This window comes from Drosophila mojavensis, unplaced genomic scaffold, assembly GCF_018153725.1.
Source record: "Drosophila mojavensis isolate 15081-1352.22 unplaced genomic scaffold, ASM1815372v1 contig_36, whole genome shotgun sequence".
In the NCBI taxonomy this organism is placed as follows: Eukaryota; Metazoa; Arthropoda; class Insecta; order Diptera; family Drosophilidae; genus Drosophila; species Drosophila mojavensis.
Window position 1 is genome coordinate 7,516,110 of NW_025318858.1, and position 24,937 is coordinate 7,541,046.

General features: G+C 34.1%; 1 protein-coding gene across 2 annotated transcripts in view; it reads right to left on the reverse strand.

Moving 5' to 3' along the window:
• The window catches only part of LOC6576264 (carbohydrate sulfotransferase 4), a 40,081-nt gene that overhangs the window by 1,701 nt on the left and 13,443 nt on the right, over positions 1–24,937 (reverse strand). The window contains exon 2 of one of the 2 annotated variants that reach the window (XM_044008695.1): positions 12,591–12,936. The exons of the other annotated variant lie outside the window; for it this stretch is intronic. Within the exon in view, the coding sequence (XP_043864630.1) occupies positions 12,903–12,936 (34 nt within the window). The 3' untranslated portion in view covers positions 12,591–12,902. Of the gene's footprint in view, positions 1–12,590; positions 12,937–24,937 lie in introns of those variants that run through there. 2 annotated transcript variants of the gene reach the window in all.

Below are 24,937 nucleotides of genomic sequence, written 5' to 3' on the forward strand. Positions count from 1 at the left end.
AATAATTTACAAGTTGTGACTTAAATATTTTTGACTTTAATTTCACATTTTTAGCCTTTTGCAATGTAAATGCTGTGTCTCAATTATAATTCACATTCGAAATGTCGTCGTTATCAGTGACAATGTGCGAGCGTAGTAATTGACATTTACCACAGAATAACCAACTGCATGCCCTGGCTTCTCTCCAACCGCAATTCTAATGAGTTTGTGGCAATAGCTAACTGTCAACTCGTCAACAAAATTATGCAGGCACAAATGTATCTCACAGATACAAATATATATAGGAGTTGACATGTGATAGTAAATTGGATTTGAATGGTAAAAGCTGCGATGGGAAGATTTTTGGGTTTACCCAAATCAGCAATCATATATTTCCAAAATATTTCTTATCTATTTGCATATTTTTAATCGCTTATCGTTCAGACGAATTATCTGCGATAATAACAAACGCTGACAGTAGTCAAAGAATGTATTTCATTGATTCATAACTAACAGCTGAAACAGAGAGATAGGTATTTCACCTTCAACAAGCTGCTCTGTTTAATATGCCTCATATAGACTGGTATCATTGCTGGGTATTCAAATCGATGAATATGTGTTGCACAACATTTGCTGCGAATATTGTCACAATATATAATGAATATTTCGTGCAATTGAACAAGAAGAGCAGCCAAACAATATTTGTATACCAATGCAAATACAAACACAAATAAAGCATATAGATATACATATGTATATTTTTACAGCTGGCTGGATAGAGTTGAGACTGTTGACGGGTTGACTGTGTGTCGACGCGCGAGATGTCATCAGAGAAAGCAGCAAGGCGTGCAAAAATAATAACAGTAACAGTTAACAATAACAGTAACAGTAACAGCTGGGAACCAGCTGCAAAAGTAACCAAAGCAAAAACGAAAAAAATAACTAAACAAAACCCAAGAAAAATCTTATAAAAACTTGCACTAAAGCCGCAAAAGCAAATTGTTCGAAATTCGAGGGGCAAATTGAAAACCCACTGAAAAAAGCAAACAGATAAAAACGTCATTTGCATATTGCTAAAAGCCATCGAAAGCGGCTCTAGCCGAAGGCATCAAAAAAAAAATTCAATGTTTAATGACGGCGAATTGTTTAAAGTTTTTGCAAATGTTGCAATCAAATATAATTGCTTCAATTGTTTTACCCAAATACACAAGGAATTTTAAGCTGAAACTAGCTTAAAGACACAATTGGTATTCAATATAGTACGCCTCTCTATGCAATTCTCAGAAATAGCAAAGTTAGAAATCTCTTGAAAAGGTTTGTTTATTTATTATTAATTCACGACATCTAAAACAGTTCAAAAATTATAAGGTTAAAATTGTGTATATCGTATGTTTTGAATATCCACAATTCAGCTCTCAGCAATGTCTGCAATACCTATAAATATATGACATATTGACAGCTCATGGTTGGGCTTTACATACTCCAATGTTTCCTTTGCTTCTCTGACAGCTGTTTTTGTGCTTGAATTGAATTTCTTTTTAATTACGTTTTATTTCATTTTTAATTTATGCCCAAAAGCACTTGATGTGCTCCAAGAGCTGACTGGAGTAGCACTTAATGCACGTACCTACATATATACGTATATATTATATATTGTACATTAATAACCGCCCACACACACACACATGGTTTGTTCACTCAAATTTCACTTTTTCTCAGCTTTTGTTTGCTTTTTACTTATTATATAAGCAACATTTAAAATAATAATTAAGCATATACTTGAACTAGTTCAGCTAATGGGAAATGAATCAAGACAAATAAAAAATCTGCTCATACAAGTGTATTTAGTGTTAAATAACCTAACCTTTAATATTTTTACAGTATTTATTTAACATTAATACATTTATTTTATATCTAGTTTATTAACTTTCAAGTACTTTTTATGGCTGCCATCAAAGTCATGTAAAAAGAGTAAGCCAGCCCATTTCTGTTACAATAAATCAGAATAAATAAAAAACATTGCGCATACGCTTCGTTGACCACAGGCTCGCTTGTTATGCGCGTGTGTGTGCGTGTTGGTTTATTTATACTTATAAATATGCATAATTGTCGCGTGCGGGCTAAAAAAAAATCTACGAGGAAACTGAATAATATACATGTATATACACACACACAAGCAACCACAACAACAGTAAAAAAAATTTTCAACCATGAGAAAATGTAAAAAGAAAACAAATATAATTTTTTCCCCAGTGAGAAAAGGAGGGAAAATAAAAATAACAAAAAAAAAATGGTAACGGAAAAAGTTAAAAAAAAAAAAAAAAATAGCCAAAGGCAAATGCAGTTAATGAAATTTTAAATTCAGCACGCGCCGCAATTACCCAACAAATTAATGAAATAACAAAGGAAAATCTTAAATGCAAGAAAGAAAAAAGTTTGCTTAGAATAAACAATAGCTTAATTATGCACTCTGAGAATATATACAACTGAAATAAAATCAAGCCAGAATATAATCCAACTTGATCTTTAACTTTAATATTGAAGGCATGAGATTGACCTAGCCGTAAATAACTTTCATTTCCCCCATCACTTCCACGGGGGCTCGCCCTGCTCGCCATTGCTCCCAGACAATTAATCAACATTATCAGCTTATGTCAGACAAGCCCTAAAAGCCCCTTCAAATGAAAAAAGCAAGAAGAAGAAAATGAAGAGGGCACAGTTGCACGCATGAAACGAAACGAAACTCAACCGCTAATCCAGTTTAATGCTAATTACACAGCTCAGCACTTCCGATAATATCCCGACAAAGTCAACATGAGCCACCTCACATATGCCCTAATATTAACAAATTGGATTATTAATATTATTAATGTCGAGCAAATGAGATGAGAGTTAAGTAGAAATTACTTATATTATAATCAAGCGAGCCTAAATTATAAAAAAAAAAATATATTATGTAAATTTGTTTTTTAGCAAGCAGTTTGTACTAATTATTATTTCATATACATTTTTGGCTATCCTCCGTTGTTTATTTCATAAATTTATTTATTCATTTTTATAATTTATTATTTTTATAATTTTTTATAGACCTTAATTTTTATTTATTATTTTTAATTTCTTTTTATTTTTTTAATTTTTTTTTTTTTTTAATTATTTTTATAATTTATTATTTTTCCACTATTCATTCATTCATTCACTCCTTGACTTATTACTCATCACACATCACTCATTTATTTAAATAAAATTCTAATAACCTAACACATGCAAATATAAATAATCTTTTCATATAGCTACAAAAGCTCCAAAACTATTTCTAAAGCAGCTTAATAATTATTTATTACTGTAAAATAAAATACAATTATTGCTAGAAACAAAAAGGATTATTGTATTTAGTTTACATATAAAAACAAATTCCCCCGCTACCTTTTCAACTATGAAATACCATTCGATTATGCAGCTTAAATATTTCATTTTCTAATTAGGCACACAAATCTCATTGTTAAACTCGTATGTAAGCTGCGCCTGCATTGTTATAAAAATTGAAAATATATACAGGCAGCGCCGCGCGTTTAACAATAACACAAATGGAATCCGAAATGTTCCATTGGGTCACGCATATGTGTGTCATTCATTAGATGTGCTGACAGATGAGTAATGGCAGAGTGTTATAGAAATCAGTGCTGAGCTGCGCTAATGACCAGACACATTTTGTCTATCGATTGCTGGCTAAGTTCATACATGAGGTTCAAGGCCCCGAGCAACACGTGAAAGACACGAACTAACCACTTTTGCTTTTCTATATGTACATATACAAACACAGATACGTATATCTATATGTATTTGGTGAAGCCCTCATAAAAGTTATGTAAATATTTGTGGCTAACGCCGTCATATATATGTATGTATATGCTCATGTGTGTTACAAACTTGCTATTATATTGATAAATCATTAGTCTTTAGCATAGCATTAGAGCTGACCTAGAATCTACATTAAAAGACAGAACCGGGTTTCAGTCCAGCTAACTGTAAAAGTTCTTTACATATATAGAACGAAACAGATTTTAGCTTGGTTGAAATACATCAACACATTTCGAGACTTATCTACCACTATTGATTTGCGTTTTGTTGATATTTTTAAATAGCTTTGCGCTGATTTTGTGCCTTTTATATTTTATTTATTTTTCGTCCGTGTCTTTTGATCTTGGCAACGGTGTCAAAATGCCGCAAATTGACGCAATAAAAAAGAACAGAAATAGCAAACAGCGTGTCCGAAATACTATGTGACGGCTTGGAGTGAATCACACACGTAGCTAGATTTTTTTTATTTTTTTGGCCATGTTTGCGCGCCAATTCTTGCTGGCCAATAGGTCAAAGTTGCAGTTCAATTGTGGAGATGAGAACCTGAGAACAGCTCGAGTTGAGAGTCTAGTTTAATATGTATATATAACATATATTTGCTCAAATACAACAAATAGACAGTGCGCAAAGTTAATATCAATCAATTAATATTTTTATTTTAATTAAACTATAATTTTTTTAATAATAAGGAAAATTGTTTAAAATTTAATAATAAAATAATATGACAAAATAAAACAAAATTTTTTATAGTTTGTATATAAATTTATATAGGCATATAATTTATTGATTTGCGCACTTTTATGTAATAAAATATATAAAAATTGCCAAAGATAAACTTATTCACATTTGCGTACTAGATCTTCATAAAATAAATTAATTAAAAAAGTAAATAAAATTAAAAAAATAAATAAATAAAACTAAATAAAATTTAAAAAAAGGAAAAAAAATAAATTATATTATATTAAAAAAATTAATTAAAAAAATAAAATCAAATAAAACAAAACAAAAATTAAACAAATTAAAATTAAATGGAAAAATATAAAATTAATTTAATTTAATTCTAAAAATTAATTAAAATAAACTAATGTGTAGACTTTGAAGTTTATTTTTTTAACTTTACTTTTTCAATGTCGAATTAAAAATTTAATACAATATATGCAAATGGTGTATTTTCATATTTTACATTCTCATAAAACGCAAATATTCATAAACCAAAGATCACGCAAAAATATATATTATTTCAAGAATAAAAGTATACGATATATATTTGTTTTTTTAATTAGCACAATTATTTAAAAAAAAAAAAAAAGTCTACTTGACTTATTACCCACAAGTGCTAAGTGCCACATTTATAAAAGCAGCTGAAGTTATTTAAATAAAAACTTATTGCGCACACATTAAACAAAATTCGGTCAACACATAAATAACAATTAAAAACAGATGAGCATTATTGAACCAAATATTATATATATACACGACGAATCTGTGCTACGTAAACAGAGAACATAAATAGAGTGTATATAAATAAATAATGATGAAATGTGCTGGCTAAAAAGAAACCAATTCAATTTATTTAAAGAGTTTACACAGGTCTGGCATTTGCATAGTCAAATTTGCATGAATACCAATTTCAGATTTACAAACATAGTATTCAAAAAAATATTTACCGAAATTCAAATCAATTTTCATACATAATAAATTTGTTATTTAACTGAAATATCGTATATAAAATAAAAAATAAAACAAGTAAGAAGGCTCCAGTCGAGACTGCTCGACTGGGAGATACCCTGAACCCTCCAAGCTGATATTCTAATCATTCTGCACTTCTTCTATGCACACATACATACACATGCACTTATAAGCACGCGCTCTGCTAACTGCGCAGTAAGCAGCGGCTACGCTTGGGCTGCGCTGCAATGTGGGCAATATTATGAGAATTTATTAGTTGAATAATTTCTCTTGTAGTAAGAGTATCTTTATGAAACTTTTAGAATGTGTTTATATAGTTAAAATGTGTGTACATTCCAAAGCACAAGTCTCTAGTACTTGAAATGCGTTTTTTACAAATTGGGGGCGAAGGGGGCGTGGTATCCAAAATCTGTAAATTACAAAATCTTTGTATCCATTAACTCTATATACAACGCAAATTTGAAGTCTCCTGGTTGAAAAGTGTTCAAATTAGGCTGAAAAAACAATGTCGATTTTTCGATTATTCTCGATAAAAAAGTTATCGGATGAGTTATCGAAAAAATAAAGCAAACTCGTACTGCCTATGATATACACGAGTATGCATGCCAAATTTCAGCTCTCTAGCTCTTATAACTTCTGAGATCCTTTTGCTCATACGGACGGACGGACGGACGGACGGACGGACGGACGGACAGACGGACAGGGCTATATCGACTCAGCTCGTCGTCCTGATCAAGAATATATATACTTTATGGGGTCTGCGATGATTCCTTCTGCCTGTTACATACTTTTCACAAAACCATTATACCCTGATTTCCCATTTTCAATGGGTTCAGGGTATAAAAAAAACATGTAAAACAAACATGCCGAAAATGTATCGATTTAACAATTGACTAACGAGCACAGGCACAGAATTCTAGGCACATAATTCCGCGCTTTTCACTCACTCACTCTCTCTTCCCTCTATCTCTCTCTTTGCATTTCTCTTTTTGCAGCACTTGGCCCATATATCAGACTAAAAATACCTCGAAATACATGCAAAGTGTTTCTGCTCGAGTTCGAGCTGAACAACAAAAGCAACAAACGAACAAGCAAACAAGCAAACAAACAATCGTACCGCAAGCATGCAAAAATACAAAATGAAGCCATGGCGCCACACGTGGCCAACATATAAAATAAAGCCGCTTCCTATTTGCAACTGGCCTCAAAAATAAATAAAAAAAAAAAAAAGGAAATACAATAAAAACTGAAATCGTTTAATTTTTAATTCCCAACTGAACAGAGTCTAAAAAGTAAACATTCAAAGTTAATGCGGCTACAAACAGATGCAGAGACTAAAATCTGCTGCCAAATGAAACACAAGAGAGAAGTGAGTTGAGAGTGTCCGACTAAGTGATACCCTGAACAGAGTGCAGACCTGCTATTTCTGTTATTCTACTTAACATGCAATACCTACACACATATACACCCTCAACACACACGCACACATATAGAAACATACCAAGCGACTCCCTCTGCCTGTTACATACAATTGCTCAGTATACCCTAAATTCCCATTATCAACGAGTTGCACAGGGAATGCAGCTCTGGTTTCTGTGTGAATGTAATTTAAGTTATCTGGCATGTCAGGGCAAATAGAGAGAGAAAGAGAGACAAAAAGAGAGAGAGGATGAGAAGGATGTGGAGAAGGCAAAGTAAGTACATATGCTCCAATCATGCAGCTAAATGTAAAATGCAAAATACAGTAAAACATGTGAAATGCATTAAAGCCATATTTTGTAAGGTTTTCACCCAATGCCCTCTGCCTCTCTTCCCTCTCTCTCACGCTCTGTCAGCCGTTAACTCTTTGTTTCCATTTTAGGTCAAGGGTTTTTCTTTTCGGGTGAGTTCTACTGTAATGACAGCTGCTGTTAATGCGAGCTGAACGTATTCAAAACTAGTTAAGTAGAATTGTTTACTTTACTCGCTATTATGACAGAGCAGCTTAAATAAATGTAAATGAAATTCTTTAGCACGAATTGCCGGCCTGACCTGTGCGTGATTTACCTAAAAGTCAAAAAGTCAGACACTATACCTTGAACTTGACAATAAACCTAATTCTCCTACTACGGCGTTCTTGGTAGACAAAAGTTGGTCAAATTGCGTGACGCTAATAACAGTTTTTAGCCGTGCTTGGGCAGAACTAAAAGGAGGAGATGATTGGTTAGTTAGCGAGGGGAATACACATATCTATGCTGAAACTGGGTCGGCATTACTGGAAAGTACCCGTCTGCTTGATCAATTTCAACGAGGGCCACACACACACACACTCACACTTTTTCACAGAAAATGCGAAACGAAATCAAGGTGAAAAATTGCCGATAATTGCGAAACAACTGGAAAATGTCAATCAAAGTCAACTGGGGATGCGACGAGTGGCCAAAGAGAAAGGCACAAAGTCGGCAACTCGGAAAATCGGAAAGTCACCGAATGACAATGGGCAAAAAAAAAAAAAACAATTGAACGTACGTTTTGATGGAGGAGGTGCTATGCAATGCAGTGCAGTGCAATGCAAGTTTTTCCAGCTGCTTTTTCCCTTTTTTTTTTTTTTTGACAGCAGCTGCAGCAGAGGTGCAAAGCCTCTTGGAAACTTCATTAATAACAAACTAAGCGACTTGCAAAATACACACATATGACAAGGCAATGCCCGCACGTTCGTCCAGACATTGTGCAAACAGCGCGTGGGGATGTGCCGAGCTCTCCAACTGGGGAATCAGGAACCAAGCAAGCACCTAGCCAAGGCACCAAGCCAGGAACATTGCCAGACCAGGGGCCACTGGGCGGGCGCAACAATTGAAAAGCCGCTCTTATTGTCTGCTCAGATTTTGCCGACAGTATTTAGAAAGTTCGGGCAGAGAGCATTACGACTTGCATATGGAATATGTAAGCTTACATTTAATATTGAAGGCAATATGAATTTTAATTAAGCAAAAAAAATTATAGCTGCACATTTTTGAAGAAATATTTTTACATTATTTAAAACAAACAAAAAACAAAAATATTTTTTTATATATTTATTTTATCTATATTTTTTTTTAATATTTTCTTTTTTTTTATAATATGTATAAAAATTTTTTGTTATTTTATTAAATGCAAATATTATCACACATCCTACACGAATAATAACTATATATATAATTATTTTTATTTATTTATTATTATTTTTTTTTTTTTTTTTGTATTAACTTCAAATACAAGATTTTCTAGTCTACCAAATTCTTTTCTCTAAAACGCATATATTAAAACATTGATATTCATGTATATTCATAATTTGACATATATATGAATATTACTAATATTTTTATTAAAATATTTTTCATATTTATTATATATTAAATAATATTCCATAAGTCACCCGTGAGTGCATCAAGTCTTCGTTGGAGCAAAAGTTCTTCTCCTTCTTGCCAATCTTTTTATGTTTTTGCTTTTTGTTCCTCATATCTTTTTGTGTGCTGTGCCAACGTATGAAATTTATTGTGTTCGTGCATTTGACATGAAGCCTTTAGGGCCATGCTCTTGATAGGCTATCCAAAAAGTAAACCCAATCTGGGATCTATGTGTATGTGTGTTTGCTCAGAGCAATGTTGTTGCTGCTTGACGGAAGACAGCCAGAATCAGGCAATTTAGCTGACACGTGAAATTACTATAGAGCAGCGACTCATTGTAGGCGCTAGCAGTATATAAATTAGCCAAAGGCATCAAAGAGCAGCTCACGTTGACGATGCCAGATGAATGTGAGAGCGCTTGACAGTGAGCTGAATACGCTCCTGATCCTATCGCGATTAGTTACGAGCTAAGACATCAATTATTTACTGCCAACTCTACTAATTGGTAATCAATTACTTTGAGTCAATGTTTGATCCATCGCCGTCTCACAAAGTCTTTTTCAAATTTATGTATAAAATAGGGTTTGTAACAATTTAGCTCTATTCTATTTAATTAGACTAGAAATATAAAGTGAAATATATTTCATTCATATATATTTATATATTATTTCCAAACTGTCAGTGTTCAAAACAATGTTGTCTAACGTCACGGGAATATCTCTTCACTGTTCGCTCAGCGAACTAAAATTACCTCTCACACAAAAACCTCATTGCAAGTGCCTGCACACTGACCGGCATTCAGCAGATTCTATTCATTCTGTGAAGCTGAAGCTTTACAAAATGTTATTCATGTATATTTCTTTGGGTAATCCTTTTTCTATTAGCCAAGCACTTAATTATCTTTCAAGTTACTGTTAACAGTGTCTTGAGCAATGTGCAAGATGCTGCATGTTGCAGCATGTTGAGACGCTTTCCCAACTCCTCGCGCTTCGCACATTTGTTGACTTTTCAGCATTTCCAGTGCTGACTGAGCTACTTAATGACTTATCGCCATCATTATGCCTCGCTGGCTGCCTTTTGGGCTGGCTAAGAATTGCGGCCAGAGTTAAGAAAGCGTAAAGTGAAAGATACTCGAGTGGCAAAGTGATGCCAGCCAAGTGCTGCTGCTGCTGCTGCTGCTGCGGCGGCGGCTGCGGCTGAGCTCGGTTGACTGACTGACATTTGGATGGGGGCAACCCCACAGCACTTTCAGAACTATGTCAGAACTATGCGTCACCCACATAAATTCAAGCTACCTTTCACTTAGCTGCCACCAAACAAAATGCAATTAAATGTAACCAAACAAGTAAGAAGGCTCTAGTCGAGACTGCTCGACTAGGAGATACCCTGAACCCTCTAAGCTGATATTCTAATCATTCTGCACTTTTATGCACACATACATACACATGCATCCACACGCACGCATAAGCCTGCGCTCTGCTAACTGCGCAGTAAGCAGCGACTGCGCTTGGGCTGCGCTGCAGTGTGGGCAACATTATGAGAATTTATCTGTTGAATAATTTCTTTTGTAGACTTTCAGAGTGTAATCATATGATGAATATGTGTGTACATTCTAAAGCACAAGTCTCTAGTGCTTGAAATGCGTTTTTTACAAATTTGGGGCGAAGGGGGCGTGGTATCCAAAATCTGTAAATTACAAAATCTTTGTATCGATTAACTTTATTATATACAACCCAAATTTGAACACTCCAGGTCTAAAAATGTTCAAATTAGGCTGAAAAAACAAAATCAATTTTTCGATTATTCTCGATAAAAAAGTTATCGGACGATTTATCGAAAAAATAAAGCAAACTCGTACTGCGTATGGTACTCACGAGTATGCATGCCAAATTTCAGCTCTCTAGCTCTTATAACTTCTGAGATGACGCACTCATACGGACGGACGGACGGACAGACGGACAGGGCTATATCGACTCAGCTCGTCGCGCTGATCAAGAATATATATACTTTGTGGGGTCTGCCACGCCTCCTTCTGCCCGTTACATACTTTTTCACAGGGTATAAAAATCAAGCACAATGAAATAAAAGAGAGAAACGTTCAAGTGCCACCATAATCGAATACCCTATAGAAAATATTGAGGGAGTTTGAACGAAGTACTTGAAAGCTTTATAAATCTAATCATAACAACAACAAAATCTTTTGATTTACAGCATGAAATTAATAAAATGTCGAGATCATCATTACTTAATTATAATTTATAGCTGATCTAATATGTCAATAAAATAAAAACATATATAATTAACTATTTTATTGACTTAAATATTATTCAAATTTATTTCTCATATTAGAAGGACATGCGCTTAAAATATTTCAAGTACTTGGATTATTTATTTGAAATAAATCTTCTCTAATTGAAATTGGTATTTCTCTGACCTGAACTCTTCAGTTTTAAAAACTCTAGTTAATCAAATCTTATGTTCGCTGAGGCGAAATTTTTTTATGGAAATCCTTTTTTTTTTCAATAATTTTTTACAAGTCACATTACTTTCTTGAGTAGCCTATAAAAATACAAAATTTATTGCTAGTTAATGCTGCTTCGACGTTACAGAACAAAGGTAACGGAAATTTGCGACTAGGGTATCTGAGAAACCAGTTAGCCGATTAGGAAGGCCTGTCGTGGCGCTGCTCCTGTTAACTGGACTTCAATGTCGCCCAAAGCAATAATAATAATGCTGCCGCCATTCAAAATCCAATAATATGTATAAGCATTGCCGCACCTTTCGGATTCGGATGCCAAGCCAAGGCACCCAAGAGCGGAAGCCGAGCAGGGGGCATGAGGATTTGGAGAGTGGATGTTCGCTTGGGTACGTAATGCAACTGCCTGCCATTTTATTGTCATGTAAATGCAATTTATGTGCTGTTCCCCATTCTCTACTCTGCCCTACTCCCTCTCACTCTCTCTCTCACTCTGTATCTCTCGTTGCCTGTCTTTCTCTTTGTTAGCTTTTAACCAAATTGCTCCATTTGCGATTGCCAGGCGAAATGATGGGCGTGGCTGGGGCAATCAGATAGGTTCCTTCTGCCGCACCCAACAACATTTTGACACTTCATTTCACTTTACTTGCAATTTTTTTATTTGCCAGCAGTTCGCCTTGTGTGCTTATTTCGCATTCGCATTCCTTTCGGTCTGCTCCTTTCTGTGCCCCATGCCCCATGCCACAGACCATACCCATTCCCCAGCGAATTTCTGATTTAGTTACTTATGAAATGAGCTAAAGCATTATTCTAGTCGCTTGCCCACAGCTGTGGGAAATGAACGTGAAATGAAAGCAAGATTTTGCTGGATACTAAAAACACATTTCAGAGACATAAAAGATGGCAAAAATAAGAATTTTCCCAAAGCAAATACTTATATTTGTGTATACATGATAATATATTTTTAAGTTCACATATTATTGAACTCATTTATTTTTATTTTCTATTATTTATTGGAAGAATTATTTTTATTGGGGATTGCCCGACTAAGGGATACGCTGATCCCTTACCCCGTTGAGTGCAATTTTAATTTACGTTTCATTTAAGCGTATATACACTATAGGCAACACACACCTACACACACGACAGCTATCTGTATGAAATTTAAGTTGAGTAAGTTTTTTTCTAAATTGAAAATCAATTAATAAAAATTTTCGGAATGCGACAATGATATTCAGCTGTTTACTAAATCACAATTTATTATCACATTAACTTAGCCGGCTAATTTCCAATATAGCTTTTTGGTAAGGGATGACCTTTCAAAAAATATGATAAATTCGGACTAGTTTTTGTATATCGAATGAACTAAGATTGTCTTCTAGCAGAATATATATACTTTTTAAGTTCTAGCACGCCTCCTTTTGTCAGTTGAACACCTTTTCACATGGCGCTTATTCTGAATTCACATTAGCAATGGTTTTAGGTTTTAAAAATGATATTACTTGCTCAATCCAAAGATTATTTACGAATTGTCCTCAATTGATAGTCCATATTTCGCTCCATACATACCTGTAAGAAAAGAAAGAAGAAGTTGTAGAAGTAAATGTTGATATAAAATTATTGCCAACTCTGGGAGTCTGTGAGAGCAAAGTTAATTTCAATAATGGCACAAGCCGCACACGAATCTTTAAGTATAAACTGTGGAAGGCAATTACCAGTCGCCGCAGCTCGAGTGACGCCCACAAAAGAATTAAAAACAATCATAAATTTGAATTGCAAGGTCTAGCGCAGCAGACGAAGAAACTGTTTCGCATTCAATGCGCACGTAAATACTGCCCACATTCAGAGACTACATTGCATCTCCAGCTCCAGCTCCAGCTCCAGCTGCATCTCCAAATGCATCTGCATCTGTAACTGCAACTGCATCGGTTGGTCGGTTGGATGGCATTAACTGCCAGAGCTGGTTGTTTATGGAGTTGCAAAAACTTGGCGAAAGGGTAGATCCCCCTCTCCCTCTCTGTCACTCTCTCACTCTCTCTCTCTCTCTCTCTCACTCCTCCCTTTCCTTTTGCACGTTGCACTATTTGGAGCGAAGCTGGCAATAAATATCTGCAGGGCATTGTGGGGGGCCCAGCTGTGACAAATGGCGGGCGAGTGAAAGGCATTCGATAATTGGAAAGTGGAGCCAGCAACTAAATTGGCTTAATTAAAGCTGACCAACAGAATAAGCCAAAGATCAGTGCAGCACTAGAGTACACATAATATATAATAATTGATTATTATATATGAATTGATTAATTATTCAATAATAAACTAAGAGTTATATAATAATTTACCTTAACCGAAATTTTGAAAAACAAATTTATTGATCAAAATTTTTACTTAAATTCCGCATTTGCTAAAGTTATAGACACAGTTACAGGCAAATAAAACTTATAATAATGAGTATGAGAATGGAATGGAAGAGAATGATGATGTGAATAATAATGAGAACAGGCTGGTGTGAATGAAAATGAAAGTGCAAATGATAATAAAATGGTAATGCCAATGCTGTAAATGCAAATGTCAATAATAATGAAAATGGTAATATGGTTGATTATCATCATTATAATAATGATCTTGATGTTGAAATGGGAACTTGGCAGTAAGAACATAACATCACAATAATTTAAACTCAAAAACCATAAAAAAGAATGCAAGTGTAAACATGTTTGTAAACATGTTCAACTACGTTCCTCAATGAAACCAATAGACATTAAAATGAGAAGGAATTGGCCTTCATTCATTGGAATTGATAATTAGAATAATTATATTGATCATGAAAAGAATAACTGTAACAATGACAATGACAAATGTCAATGAATATAATACATACACATAAAAACTGTATATCTATATGGAGAGTCAAGACGCTGACTGCATCATATCCGCACATAATAAAAATCAATTTGAACTTGGTATTATCACAATTTAAAAATTCTAGCATTAGGTGGAAAGAACTAAAACTAATTTTACCCCGGTAATAACAGGCTACAAAATGTGCGCATATTATACGAAAATAAGACAGACGCACACACACACACACAGAAAGAGTCAGTTATTGCACAGCAGATATAGAGATACAGATACAAATGCATAGATACAAAATGTACTCGCATTATGTGCGAATGCCATTGTCCGGACAAGACCGAACCAAACCAAACCAGAGCCAAGCCAAAGCCAAAGCCAAAGCCAAAGCTAAAGCCGTAGCCATAGCTAACAATGTATAGAAGAAGATGAGGCATGCAACAAAAACGAAGAGGCGCAACGCGGCACACAAAGGTGCCACGTAGAAAATTGCATAAGAATAGAACTAATTTAAACAACTTGCAGATATCGCGCTACCCACTGCAACGCCCCACGGCAGGTAATAAAAATTATACAATGGTCTGCACACGACCGAGATGCGCAGAGGGACGTACAGACAGTGAGAGAGAGAGAGAGAGAGAGACAATGAAAGAACGAGAGAAGGGTATGTAGCGACGCCCAAATATATCAATAGTAGATGCATCGCTGTCTGACTCAAATTGCATTGTGCTCAGCGGCGTTTACTCGCATTGTGTCTGTCTGCCAGCCTGGCAGACTCTAGATTGTATCTGTCTGATACTTTGCCGACGCCGCCGTCGCTGCTGTGGGGCTGTGATGCGTCAGTTTGCGCAGCGCTTGAGCTTGACGAGCTGCGTTATTGACACAAATGCAAATGAGAAAAACAATGTATATTGTACCTATACACACATATTTATATATATATATATATATATATATATATATATATATATATATATATATAAAATATATACAATGTATGAACTATTTACAGAGTTTTAAAATATATATTGCAAATATTTCTCGAATATACTGAGATTTTGGCAAGGGCCAAGTAAAAGTTGTAAGTGGGCATCAACGACTGCATAATACTCGTTCAAAATTTATTTTAGTAAACCTCAAAGAGGAGTCTATATTTAGGTAATTATTAAATGTTGGTGTTAAAAAGCTTTACTGTGAATATAAATATAAATAAATTCGATAATTAATATCAAAAATACAATATAACTTTTTTTCAAACTTGTTTATTAAGTAAAGAAAAAATGTTGATGTATATTTGTTAAAAAAAAAAAACAAAAAAATTATATATTTCCATATATAATTTATATATCTCATATTGATGGGCAAGAAAAGAAAAGAAAAAAATTAATTAATTTTGTTTAAATACAATACTTGTAAGTATATTTATGCACCAAGGCTTGTTAATCCCGTAATATACATATTCATATATATAAATATATATATCAGTGTACTTAAATTAAATTGAAATTTATTTTCTTGTAAGTGAGAAATGCACTTAAGGCATCAGCACTTACTTATATAAGCGAAAAAAGTAGCCATTCACTTTTTAAAAGAGAAATATATATATATTTATATATATATATATATATACATATAGATATGTGCATACTCACACAATATATATGTATATATATACCATACACATACATTCGCAGCTACTTAACCAACTTATACACATCTGCATGTCAATCCTTGACTTTCGGCCCTTAATTATACAGCAAGGAAACCGGAACAGTCGCTTGCCAGCTAAACGTATTCACATTGTGACGCCCCCCGCCCCGCCCCGTCACCAGCCCGCACTTATACGGTGGCATTACATATGCAAACAAATTTCATACAGCAAGCAAAGTAAAGTGGGGCACGTAGCTTTTTATGCGACCACATTGCCTGCCTGCCAGCCAGTCAGACACCACTTAGCCCCGCCTACCGCCCACCAGTGAGCGTCTGCGGATGAGTTTCACCCGGATGAGTTGACACTGTCGACCGACGCAGTCAACATAATCGCCCCTCGCACCACGCACCACGCACCTAGCCCCTCACCCCTCGCTGCTTATTGCTGCCACTGCTGCTGGTTGTGTCCGGGCCAGGTTGTTAAGCAAAAGTCACGTTGGTCGAGACGCCGTTTTGGCCAACCTCAAGGTTAAGTGGCAAAGAGCTGCGGCATGGGCCAACGGATGATCCGCCCATGGCCGTCCAGTTCATTGGAGATAAGCGAAAAATTTGTTTACCACAAAAACTTGACAGTTATTTGTTTTACTGGAGCCGCAGATTAAAAATTACTTTCACGCAAAAGTTGCGAAATAAATGCAATTAAAAGATTCACAGCTTTTTGTGAAAATTGAAATTTAATTTATTTGTTTCAAAATATGTGACTTTGTGTAAAAGTTAATCGGTAAAATTAAATAGGAACAGTCTTAGCTTAACATTAGCTTTAACTCGCTTATTTTTAAAGCTAAATATTCTAATAAATTAACTAGTTTATTTTTAAATTAATTTGGAAATTAAGTTTTGCTTGTAAATGCTAGCTTATACGATAGTTCTAAGACGATGCTACATCAGATTAAACACACAGAAACTAAACGCTATTTTCACTTGCTTTGGGCGCTTTTAGCCAAAAATAAAAAGCCAAGTCATTAGTCGAAAGCTGTTGATGTTAGTGCTGAAAGGTACTTGAAGGAAGTATACAGACAACTTTATGACTTAGTTATAATCAAGAAAAGTTCATGAACTCGCATTTGCTAACTTGCTAAGCGGAGAAAAGTTTCCGGAAATTATTAACACTCGAAGCCATAATACGACTCTTCCTACACTGTTTATACGAAAAGTTTATCTCAGAGATAAAGCCATGACTGTTAGTCTGGAAGGTTTGTAGGAAATTACATATCAAAGAAATTTTCTTATACTTAGTAAACAAAATCCTTGTTGCAGGAATTTTTGCTTGCCTAAAGAAAAGAAAATGATTTTTTATTGAATATAGTTTCTATTTGAACTAGTTATACACATTTTTGTTACAAATCAAACTATTTGGCTTATCTGCATTATAAAATTAATCTTTTCCCATATATATGATCATACCTTTCTAATTTCCTATTTCCCAGTTTTGTTTGCTTGTCGGCTGGAGAACTTCAAGCTGTGCTGAGCTCTCAAGTGGCACCAGTTGCAAAGCTCATATCTAAAGCCGCTAATTTATTTTAATTACAACTATTTATCAGTTGCTCTGGCAGCTGCTCAAACCCTTTCACCAGGCTGCTGTCGGCCAAGTTATTGTTCTACATTTTCCTCAATTACTGCACTCTACTGCGCTTGCATGATTTGTGGCTCTGGTGTGCTTCTAATTATTGCGATTATTGTTGCAACAACACACACACACATACATACGGAAAGTTTACAGTTTTCAATTGTGGCAAGCAGCGACGACGACGCCTTGAAACTTGCAACTCGAAATGAAAAACAATTTAGCGCAGAATGAATTGCTTAGATAGGTATAGCAAGAAAAAAGATAAGCAAATGGAAAGAGAAAGAGCGAGAGAGTGAGAGAGAGAGAAAGAGCAAGAGCGCGTGTGTGTGTGTAAACAGCACTGCTCCACAACAGATCTAGCTGAGATAATAATTATAATGAGCCAATAATAACGTTCAACGGGCCAAGTCGAATGACAATGTTCTTTTTTTTACTTCTATGAAAGACTATTAATTTCCATCGATATCTATGGCTATAATGCGAAGAGAAAGGTGAATTAATCGTATCATAACTCATGTACGCTGCACATGCATTGGCTGCCCATGGAAGCCTAAATCTTCTTTTAAACGTTAAAAGCTGGCAGCGAGAGCTTTCGGGCTAGAAGCGCACTAATACTTATGCAGAAGGAAATAAATGGATTTTCTATATATTAACCGTGTAGAAAACTATCGAAATATATTTTGAAGTATGTTTGTGAAAACGAAGCTAATTCAAAAGATTTCAACCTTATTTTTGTTCATAAATAGTTTTAAATTATTTCAAGGAACTACAATTTCATACGAGGACAAAAATTAGGTTACAACAGAAAATTGTGCCGTTAGAAAATTGTTCACTAATTGACTCCATTACCTAGCAAAGTGCATACAAAGATCGTCATGCAGCAGCCACTTCTAAATAGTTGCTTTAATTAACGTGCTGCACAGTTACTTGCATTGCTAACAATGTAGGAAATGTAAACAAGAACATCAGCAGGCAGTTTACTTTAAAGATATTCCAAACAGTCGATGCATAACTTTGTGGGGCTGCAGGGAGGGAGAGGGAAACTTGACTAGACTCTCAACCACAACTTTACAATAGCATAAATTATATTTCAACTCATGTTTACCATTTATTCATTAATGTGTGCTTCAAGTACTTTTTTTTTTTTTTTTTTTTTTTTGACAGATTATAAGATAATTTAAAATTGAAGTTACCATAAATTGGATTAGTCCAATATTTTTTGTTATGTACAAAGATGACTTGCAAAAATATGCAATAATTAACGTATTGAGAATTTATCAAGTGTTTGGACGAATCCAATTAGGTGTCATAAGTCAACAGCAAATCTATTAAATTCTATATCCATATTCTTCCATATTATTTTTTATTTTATTTTAGTATTTTTATTTTTTATTTAGTATTTGAGAAATCTCAACCATTGAATAGGGGAACTCCAAAGCAAAGAAGTTGTGTGCGTAAAATGATTGAAATAGAAACAGTTTGTAGGGTTTATGGTATCTCTCAGTCGATCACTCCCAATTAGAGCAGTCTTACTTGTTATGTGTTGTTATTTGAGCACGTGCAGCTCATGCACTTCAAAAGTACCATAGCAAAACGCTAACAGTTGATTAAATCGTATTGAAGCGCTATGTTGAACTCACGTCAGTGAGTTTTACAGTTTCACAATTTCATAAGTTCATTACTCGAAAGAGCGAAACACTTCCGGTAAAGTAGAGCAAATGTGTGAAAGAACGAATGAAGTTTTAAGTGCAATGAAATGGAATGGCACAACAACTTCTGCACTACCCAATGGCATTGACAATGTTGTTGACCCAAATAAAAATAAATAAAGAAATAAATAAAAAAGACGAAGCTAAGCTTCTCTGCTGCTTCTCTATTTCGTGTATCAAATTTATATGTCTAAAACATGAAAAGGAAATTTGATGCGAGAATTTGGCAAATGCCCTTTTATAAGATACCAGATTGCAGCTGTTACATAATACTAGTGCCATATCAACGAGTTTTCGGTGTTGCTTTACACTTGTTCAACACCTTTATTTTGCATTGGGCAACACTGTTTGTTCGTACTGTATGACAATGTTAGTTAAAGTTTCTTTATGCATATTTCATTAAAGATGTAACAGAAAATATATTAATAAATAAACTCATTAATTTTATTAATCTTAAATCTATAATTTATGTTTATATATATATTTTGTAATTTTTTACTTTTAATATTTATTTTCCTAAAGTAAAGAACAACCCAACAACTTAGTCTTTCATCGATTTTCTTGTATCGCTTGAACTGTCAAGCATATCGTTAGTTTTATAGATTATGTATCTATATGCATATAGATAATATATTATAATACAAAAATCCGCTGTTGACAACGGTGTCAAAGATTTTTGGGTGTGCAATAAATAAACGTGACTTGAGTGCTCAGGGAATGACCAAAACAGAAGGCGTACCATAGACAGGAGGCGTGTCACGTACTAACGACCGAAGGCTGATAGTACAGCGCGAACGCGCTTAAAACATAATTTGCAGCAGCAGAGCCATAGAAGGGAGTTGAACAGCAAACTTGACTGGCAAAAACCTAATGTAGTGCAAGGCTGCCAGGCAGGGCTTATTTAATGTGTGCTGAATAGTGAAGGGAGCTCTATGTAGAATTTTTAGTGCCACTGAAAACCAGAAATTAGACAGCATGAAGAGAAGCTCTGACCTAGATAGAAAATAAATGTGTAAATATATCGAGAAAAAAATATATATATATTTATATATATACAAAATAAATATCAACACAATATTGCTCCGAGGATATTCTGAAAAAATGGCCAGTCGTTAGGTGTTAATAAATAAAAAATAACAACAACAAACAAGAAGAGCAAAGAAAACAAACAATATCAATATACGTAACGCAAGCCACAGTCGCTGGCAAAAAAAAAAAACACAATTCTCATAAATATTTAATGAATCATGCCATAAAAATAAACAAGTACGTCTAACAAAAGAAAACAAGACTAAAAAAAAAACGGGAATATAAAAAACATATCGTTCACATAAAAGAAGTATTATACAAAGGACAAGCTTGTAAAACTTTATTATAATTTGTTTATGCACTCTTCTTTGTATATTGGAGAATTAGTCGAATGGAAATTCTCTTTTTATTTATTCAAAGTGATTTTGGAGTCTTACTTCATTTAACAAACTATATGCTATATTAATTATATATTTATATTATTATTGAAAATATAAAAAAAAAATAAAAATAAAAATATAAATATAAATATATCGTTTTACTATTTTTATTTTTTTTTTTTTATAAAACATATTTTCTTATTTTTAGGACTTAGGAAATTTAATAATAAATTGTCTTATTTCAATTTAAGTTTTATTTTTTTTAAATATATAATAATATATGTAATATATAATAATATATAATTAGATTTTGGAATGTGTATTTGTTTAATTCTTATAACAAATTTTACCGATTTTAAATTTAAATAAGAATTCTTATTCCTTTATTTCTTGTAACATTTTCTATTTATTAAAACAGAATTAGAGTAAGAGGAAGGTAATTATTATTTAATAAGACTTTTAAGGACTTTGTATCATTGAAAAATATACACAACTGTATTTAAATTATTTATATGACCTGACGATGCTTTAAGTGAACGTCACTATCTCTTCAAATGAATAAAACAATAAATAATTTAATAGATTACATTACAGGTAAACGAATTTAAGAATTTATCAAGAATTCGACAAATTATTTTATCAAATTTATATACATGTTTTTATTAAAGTTAATATAAAATGTCAACTGCCCTCAGCTAAGCACGTACGATCGACAGATGAATTCCAGGTACGCACAGGTACTACTTTCAAGCACACACATGTCCTAAATACATTTAGTTGTTGTGGCAACTGTGTACAAGCGCCACCTATTCTTTAGCCTCTGTAAGCTTTGCGTGTTCCCAAAGTGGGCAAAACGAAAAACAAAAAACATGAGAGAAAAAATGAAACGCAAATGCCAAATGAAATATGCATGCATGCTCGGAATTTGGGCAAAGCTAGCTGTTAAAGTAGCAAAAAAGATAGAACACAAAAACCAAAAAAATCAAGTAAAACAAAAAAAGATAAAATTAAAAAAAATAAAAATTTAAGTACATCTGAGAGTGTATTTGTGAGCCACGAGTCAAACGTGGAGCAAGTAACAAAACGCGTTGACATTTTTCACATAACGAGCAGGAAGAATTTTGTTTTGTTTTTGCTTTCGCTTGGCTCAACGCCAACCTCAAAAAAAAAAAGAATAATTTTGCTAAGAGAGAGCAAGAGAGCGAGCGCAAAAGACATAGCCAAATTAAGAGCGGAAGAAAGAGAAATTCCATGGACATTAGATTAAAGGAAGCAAAACAAGTGGGCTTTACTAGCTACCCAATATAGTCTTTTATGCTGAATATATACCCATTGAAATTGATTAAAAGAGACTGCTTGGCTCATGGATTGGAGTAAGTAAAAATATAAAAAGCAGACACAAAACTATGTAGATTTCAAGAAAAATGCCTTTAAAGCTGATTTATATAATATGTGTAGTATATGGTATAAATATAACACATCTAGCCCTTAGTTATCATAAACACTAATTAAAATTAGCTTTATTTCGCTTTATTTCCAGTCTTCTGCCAAAAATATGCTCTTTTTCTCCAATTTAAGCTGTGTATACAAAGGCAATTTAGTATAGCATTTCATAACAATGTATAGCTAACCGACATTGTCGACAATCGTAAAAAATATGTACAAAACAAAATAATTTTCTACTTTCGGTTTCTTTTCTTTTTGGAGCCAAAGGTGGAATCAGACGAAGAAAAAGCAACTCAGGTAACCAAGGTTAAATGTTCGCAATCTGCTTTGTCCGCCGAACAGAAAAATCAATTTGTTTCCCACCACCAAGTTCTTGGTATTCTAGGAACAAATTGTAAGTTGGGTAAGGTCGAGCATGCGACAGATTGAGACAACGATTTGGGGAAGGTTCAAGAAATTCCAGAAGGCGGAAAACATCTTACGAAATTCGAGTTTGGGCAGTTTTGACTCAAAACTTTAAAACAATTTTTGAATTTTTGTATAATTTTTTGTAAGTTAAATAAAATGTACACGTAAGAAAAATTAATTAAGTTTAAGACATAGATAAAAATAAATAAAAAATCAAAAACGGAAGTAAAATACATGAATTTAAAATATAAAATATATGAAAATTACAAAAAAATATTTAAATTAAAAAAAAAAAAAACAAAACAATATTAAAACATATTAAAAATACCAAAATAAAAAATCTGAATGACTAATATTTAAAAATATAAGCCAAAAAACTGGCTGACCTTAATAACTATGCAACAAATAAGTTCTTAATTTTTTCTACCACATAAAAAATGTTGAAAATGAAAACTAAATTGAAATTGTCATTTCCTCGGCTAAAACTTGTTCTAATAGCTTTTCAATGACTCGTCATTTTTCTAAAAGTGGAACAACCAAACAACAAAAACTTAAAACATTTACTAGACTCCGACTGCGGGGCAGTTCAAAGTTCCTCTTTCCGCTTAACCCAAAGGAAGTTGTGACTGTTGCAATTTTCCATCTCTTTTTTATACCTTTTCATTATTCAATTAACAATTGCTTTGTTAAGGAAAATGGCGACAGAGCTTTCTGTGCCAGCGGCAGATGAAACAAGAAAAGCGAAGAAAGAAACTAGAAAAATAGCAGACACAGCAGGTGGATTCCTGGTAACGACCAGCCACTGGCCCATCAAACAGGTGACTCCCCGTTTATATACAATTTTTTTTTATTTCTTGTTTATGCCATATGTAAAATAACTACAACAGCAACAACGTCATTCATTGCGATGGGCAAAAAAATAGCTGTGGCCGTTACAACGGAAGTTTTCTAATGTTTTTTTGCACTCTTTTGTCTGTAAGCAGATACACAATGAGTGCTAAAAAAAGAAGCAAGAGAGCAAAAATTAGTACAGAAAAACGAACGCGACATGACAATGTTTTAAGTTAATAACGACAGCAACAACAACTGCACCAACAACAATAACAAATGGGAGCTCAAAGACCACACACCGCAAAAGTTGGAAAAATTAAAACAAAAGCCAAGCCAGAAGAAGTTTTCACATAGCAACTGTCTAACAATTGCAGCAAATGCACTCAGAAATATAACGAAATAGTAGAAATGAAATTTGAAAGCTGTTGCAATTAGCTTAGCTAAGAACTATAGGAAATAGAGTATCTATATTTGATTTTAAAATTGTGAAGTAACAGCAGAAAACCCATTCATTACTGTACAGATGAAGAGAAGTAGTACGCAATATAAGATTTTCCCTATACAATTCCTTTTACTAATAATATAAAAAATTTTCAACAGTAACGGAAAACAAAAATTAACGTAGGAACATGAATTTTTAGTTTTAGAATGAGGATAAAACTATGAGAAATTAGAGCATAATTTTTTCAAGTGCAACAGAGCGCTACAATGTAGCCATAACCCAGTTAGGGGCTAAATTGTGATTAGCACCAAGCGCTTAGAACTCGACCAGACGCCAGGGCAACGTGTGAATGAAATTAATGAGCCAAGACAGCGTCAAACAATTGAGTTGAACTTAACGTTAGAGTTAAGGTTTTCCGTCGTAGTTCGGAGTGTTGTGGAGTTTGATGTCGGAGTTAGAGTGAAGTTTTGTCGGTGCAAAAGAGAAAGTCTGGCGAATGCAATTCAATGCTGAGAAGGTAGCCGAAAAAATGCGTGTCATGACTTGAAACAATTTATAATGCGCTGCAGTTAGAGGCAACCAGCCATTCAGACAACCAACCAGCCATCCAACCAGCTAGGCCGTCGACCGACACTGCACAACATGGCACTCAATCATTAACAGACATGACGCAAATTGCTTAGGCATTCGACTATGGTCGGCCCTATCCAAAAACTTTCGCGCATAAATTAGGCTAATATCTCAGCTGGCAGCAGCAGCAACAGCACCAGGCAGCCGCCGCAGCGGTAAAAATAGTGCAGCCACTCGACCAGATTACAGTGGTTAACAGCAGTTGAGCCGGGGAACAGGCGCTGGGACAGGAGCAAGAAGCCAGCGGCTAGGGATGTGGGCTACAATCAACCTTGTGCTAATGATAGCCAAAGCTGTCAGGGCCAGAAAATGTTTGTGTCTTGCTGTTAATTCGGTTCGCAGTCAACCAGAGAGCCAGCCAACCTCTTGCCATTAGTTTCTACTTTTTTCAGTTAGTTGGCCCCAGCAAAATTAATCGCAATCAGCGATAAGTGTCTGCGCTTACGTGAATGGCCATAAGAAAAAAGTAAGAGGTAAGCTGTAGCATATCAATGTTAACCTATGTACAGAAAGCATAAAAATAAAATAAAAAAGTTTCTGACTATGAAAATTTAAGGCGATAAAGTGTTAG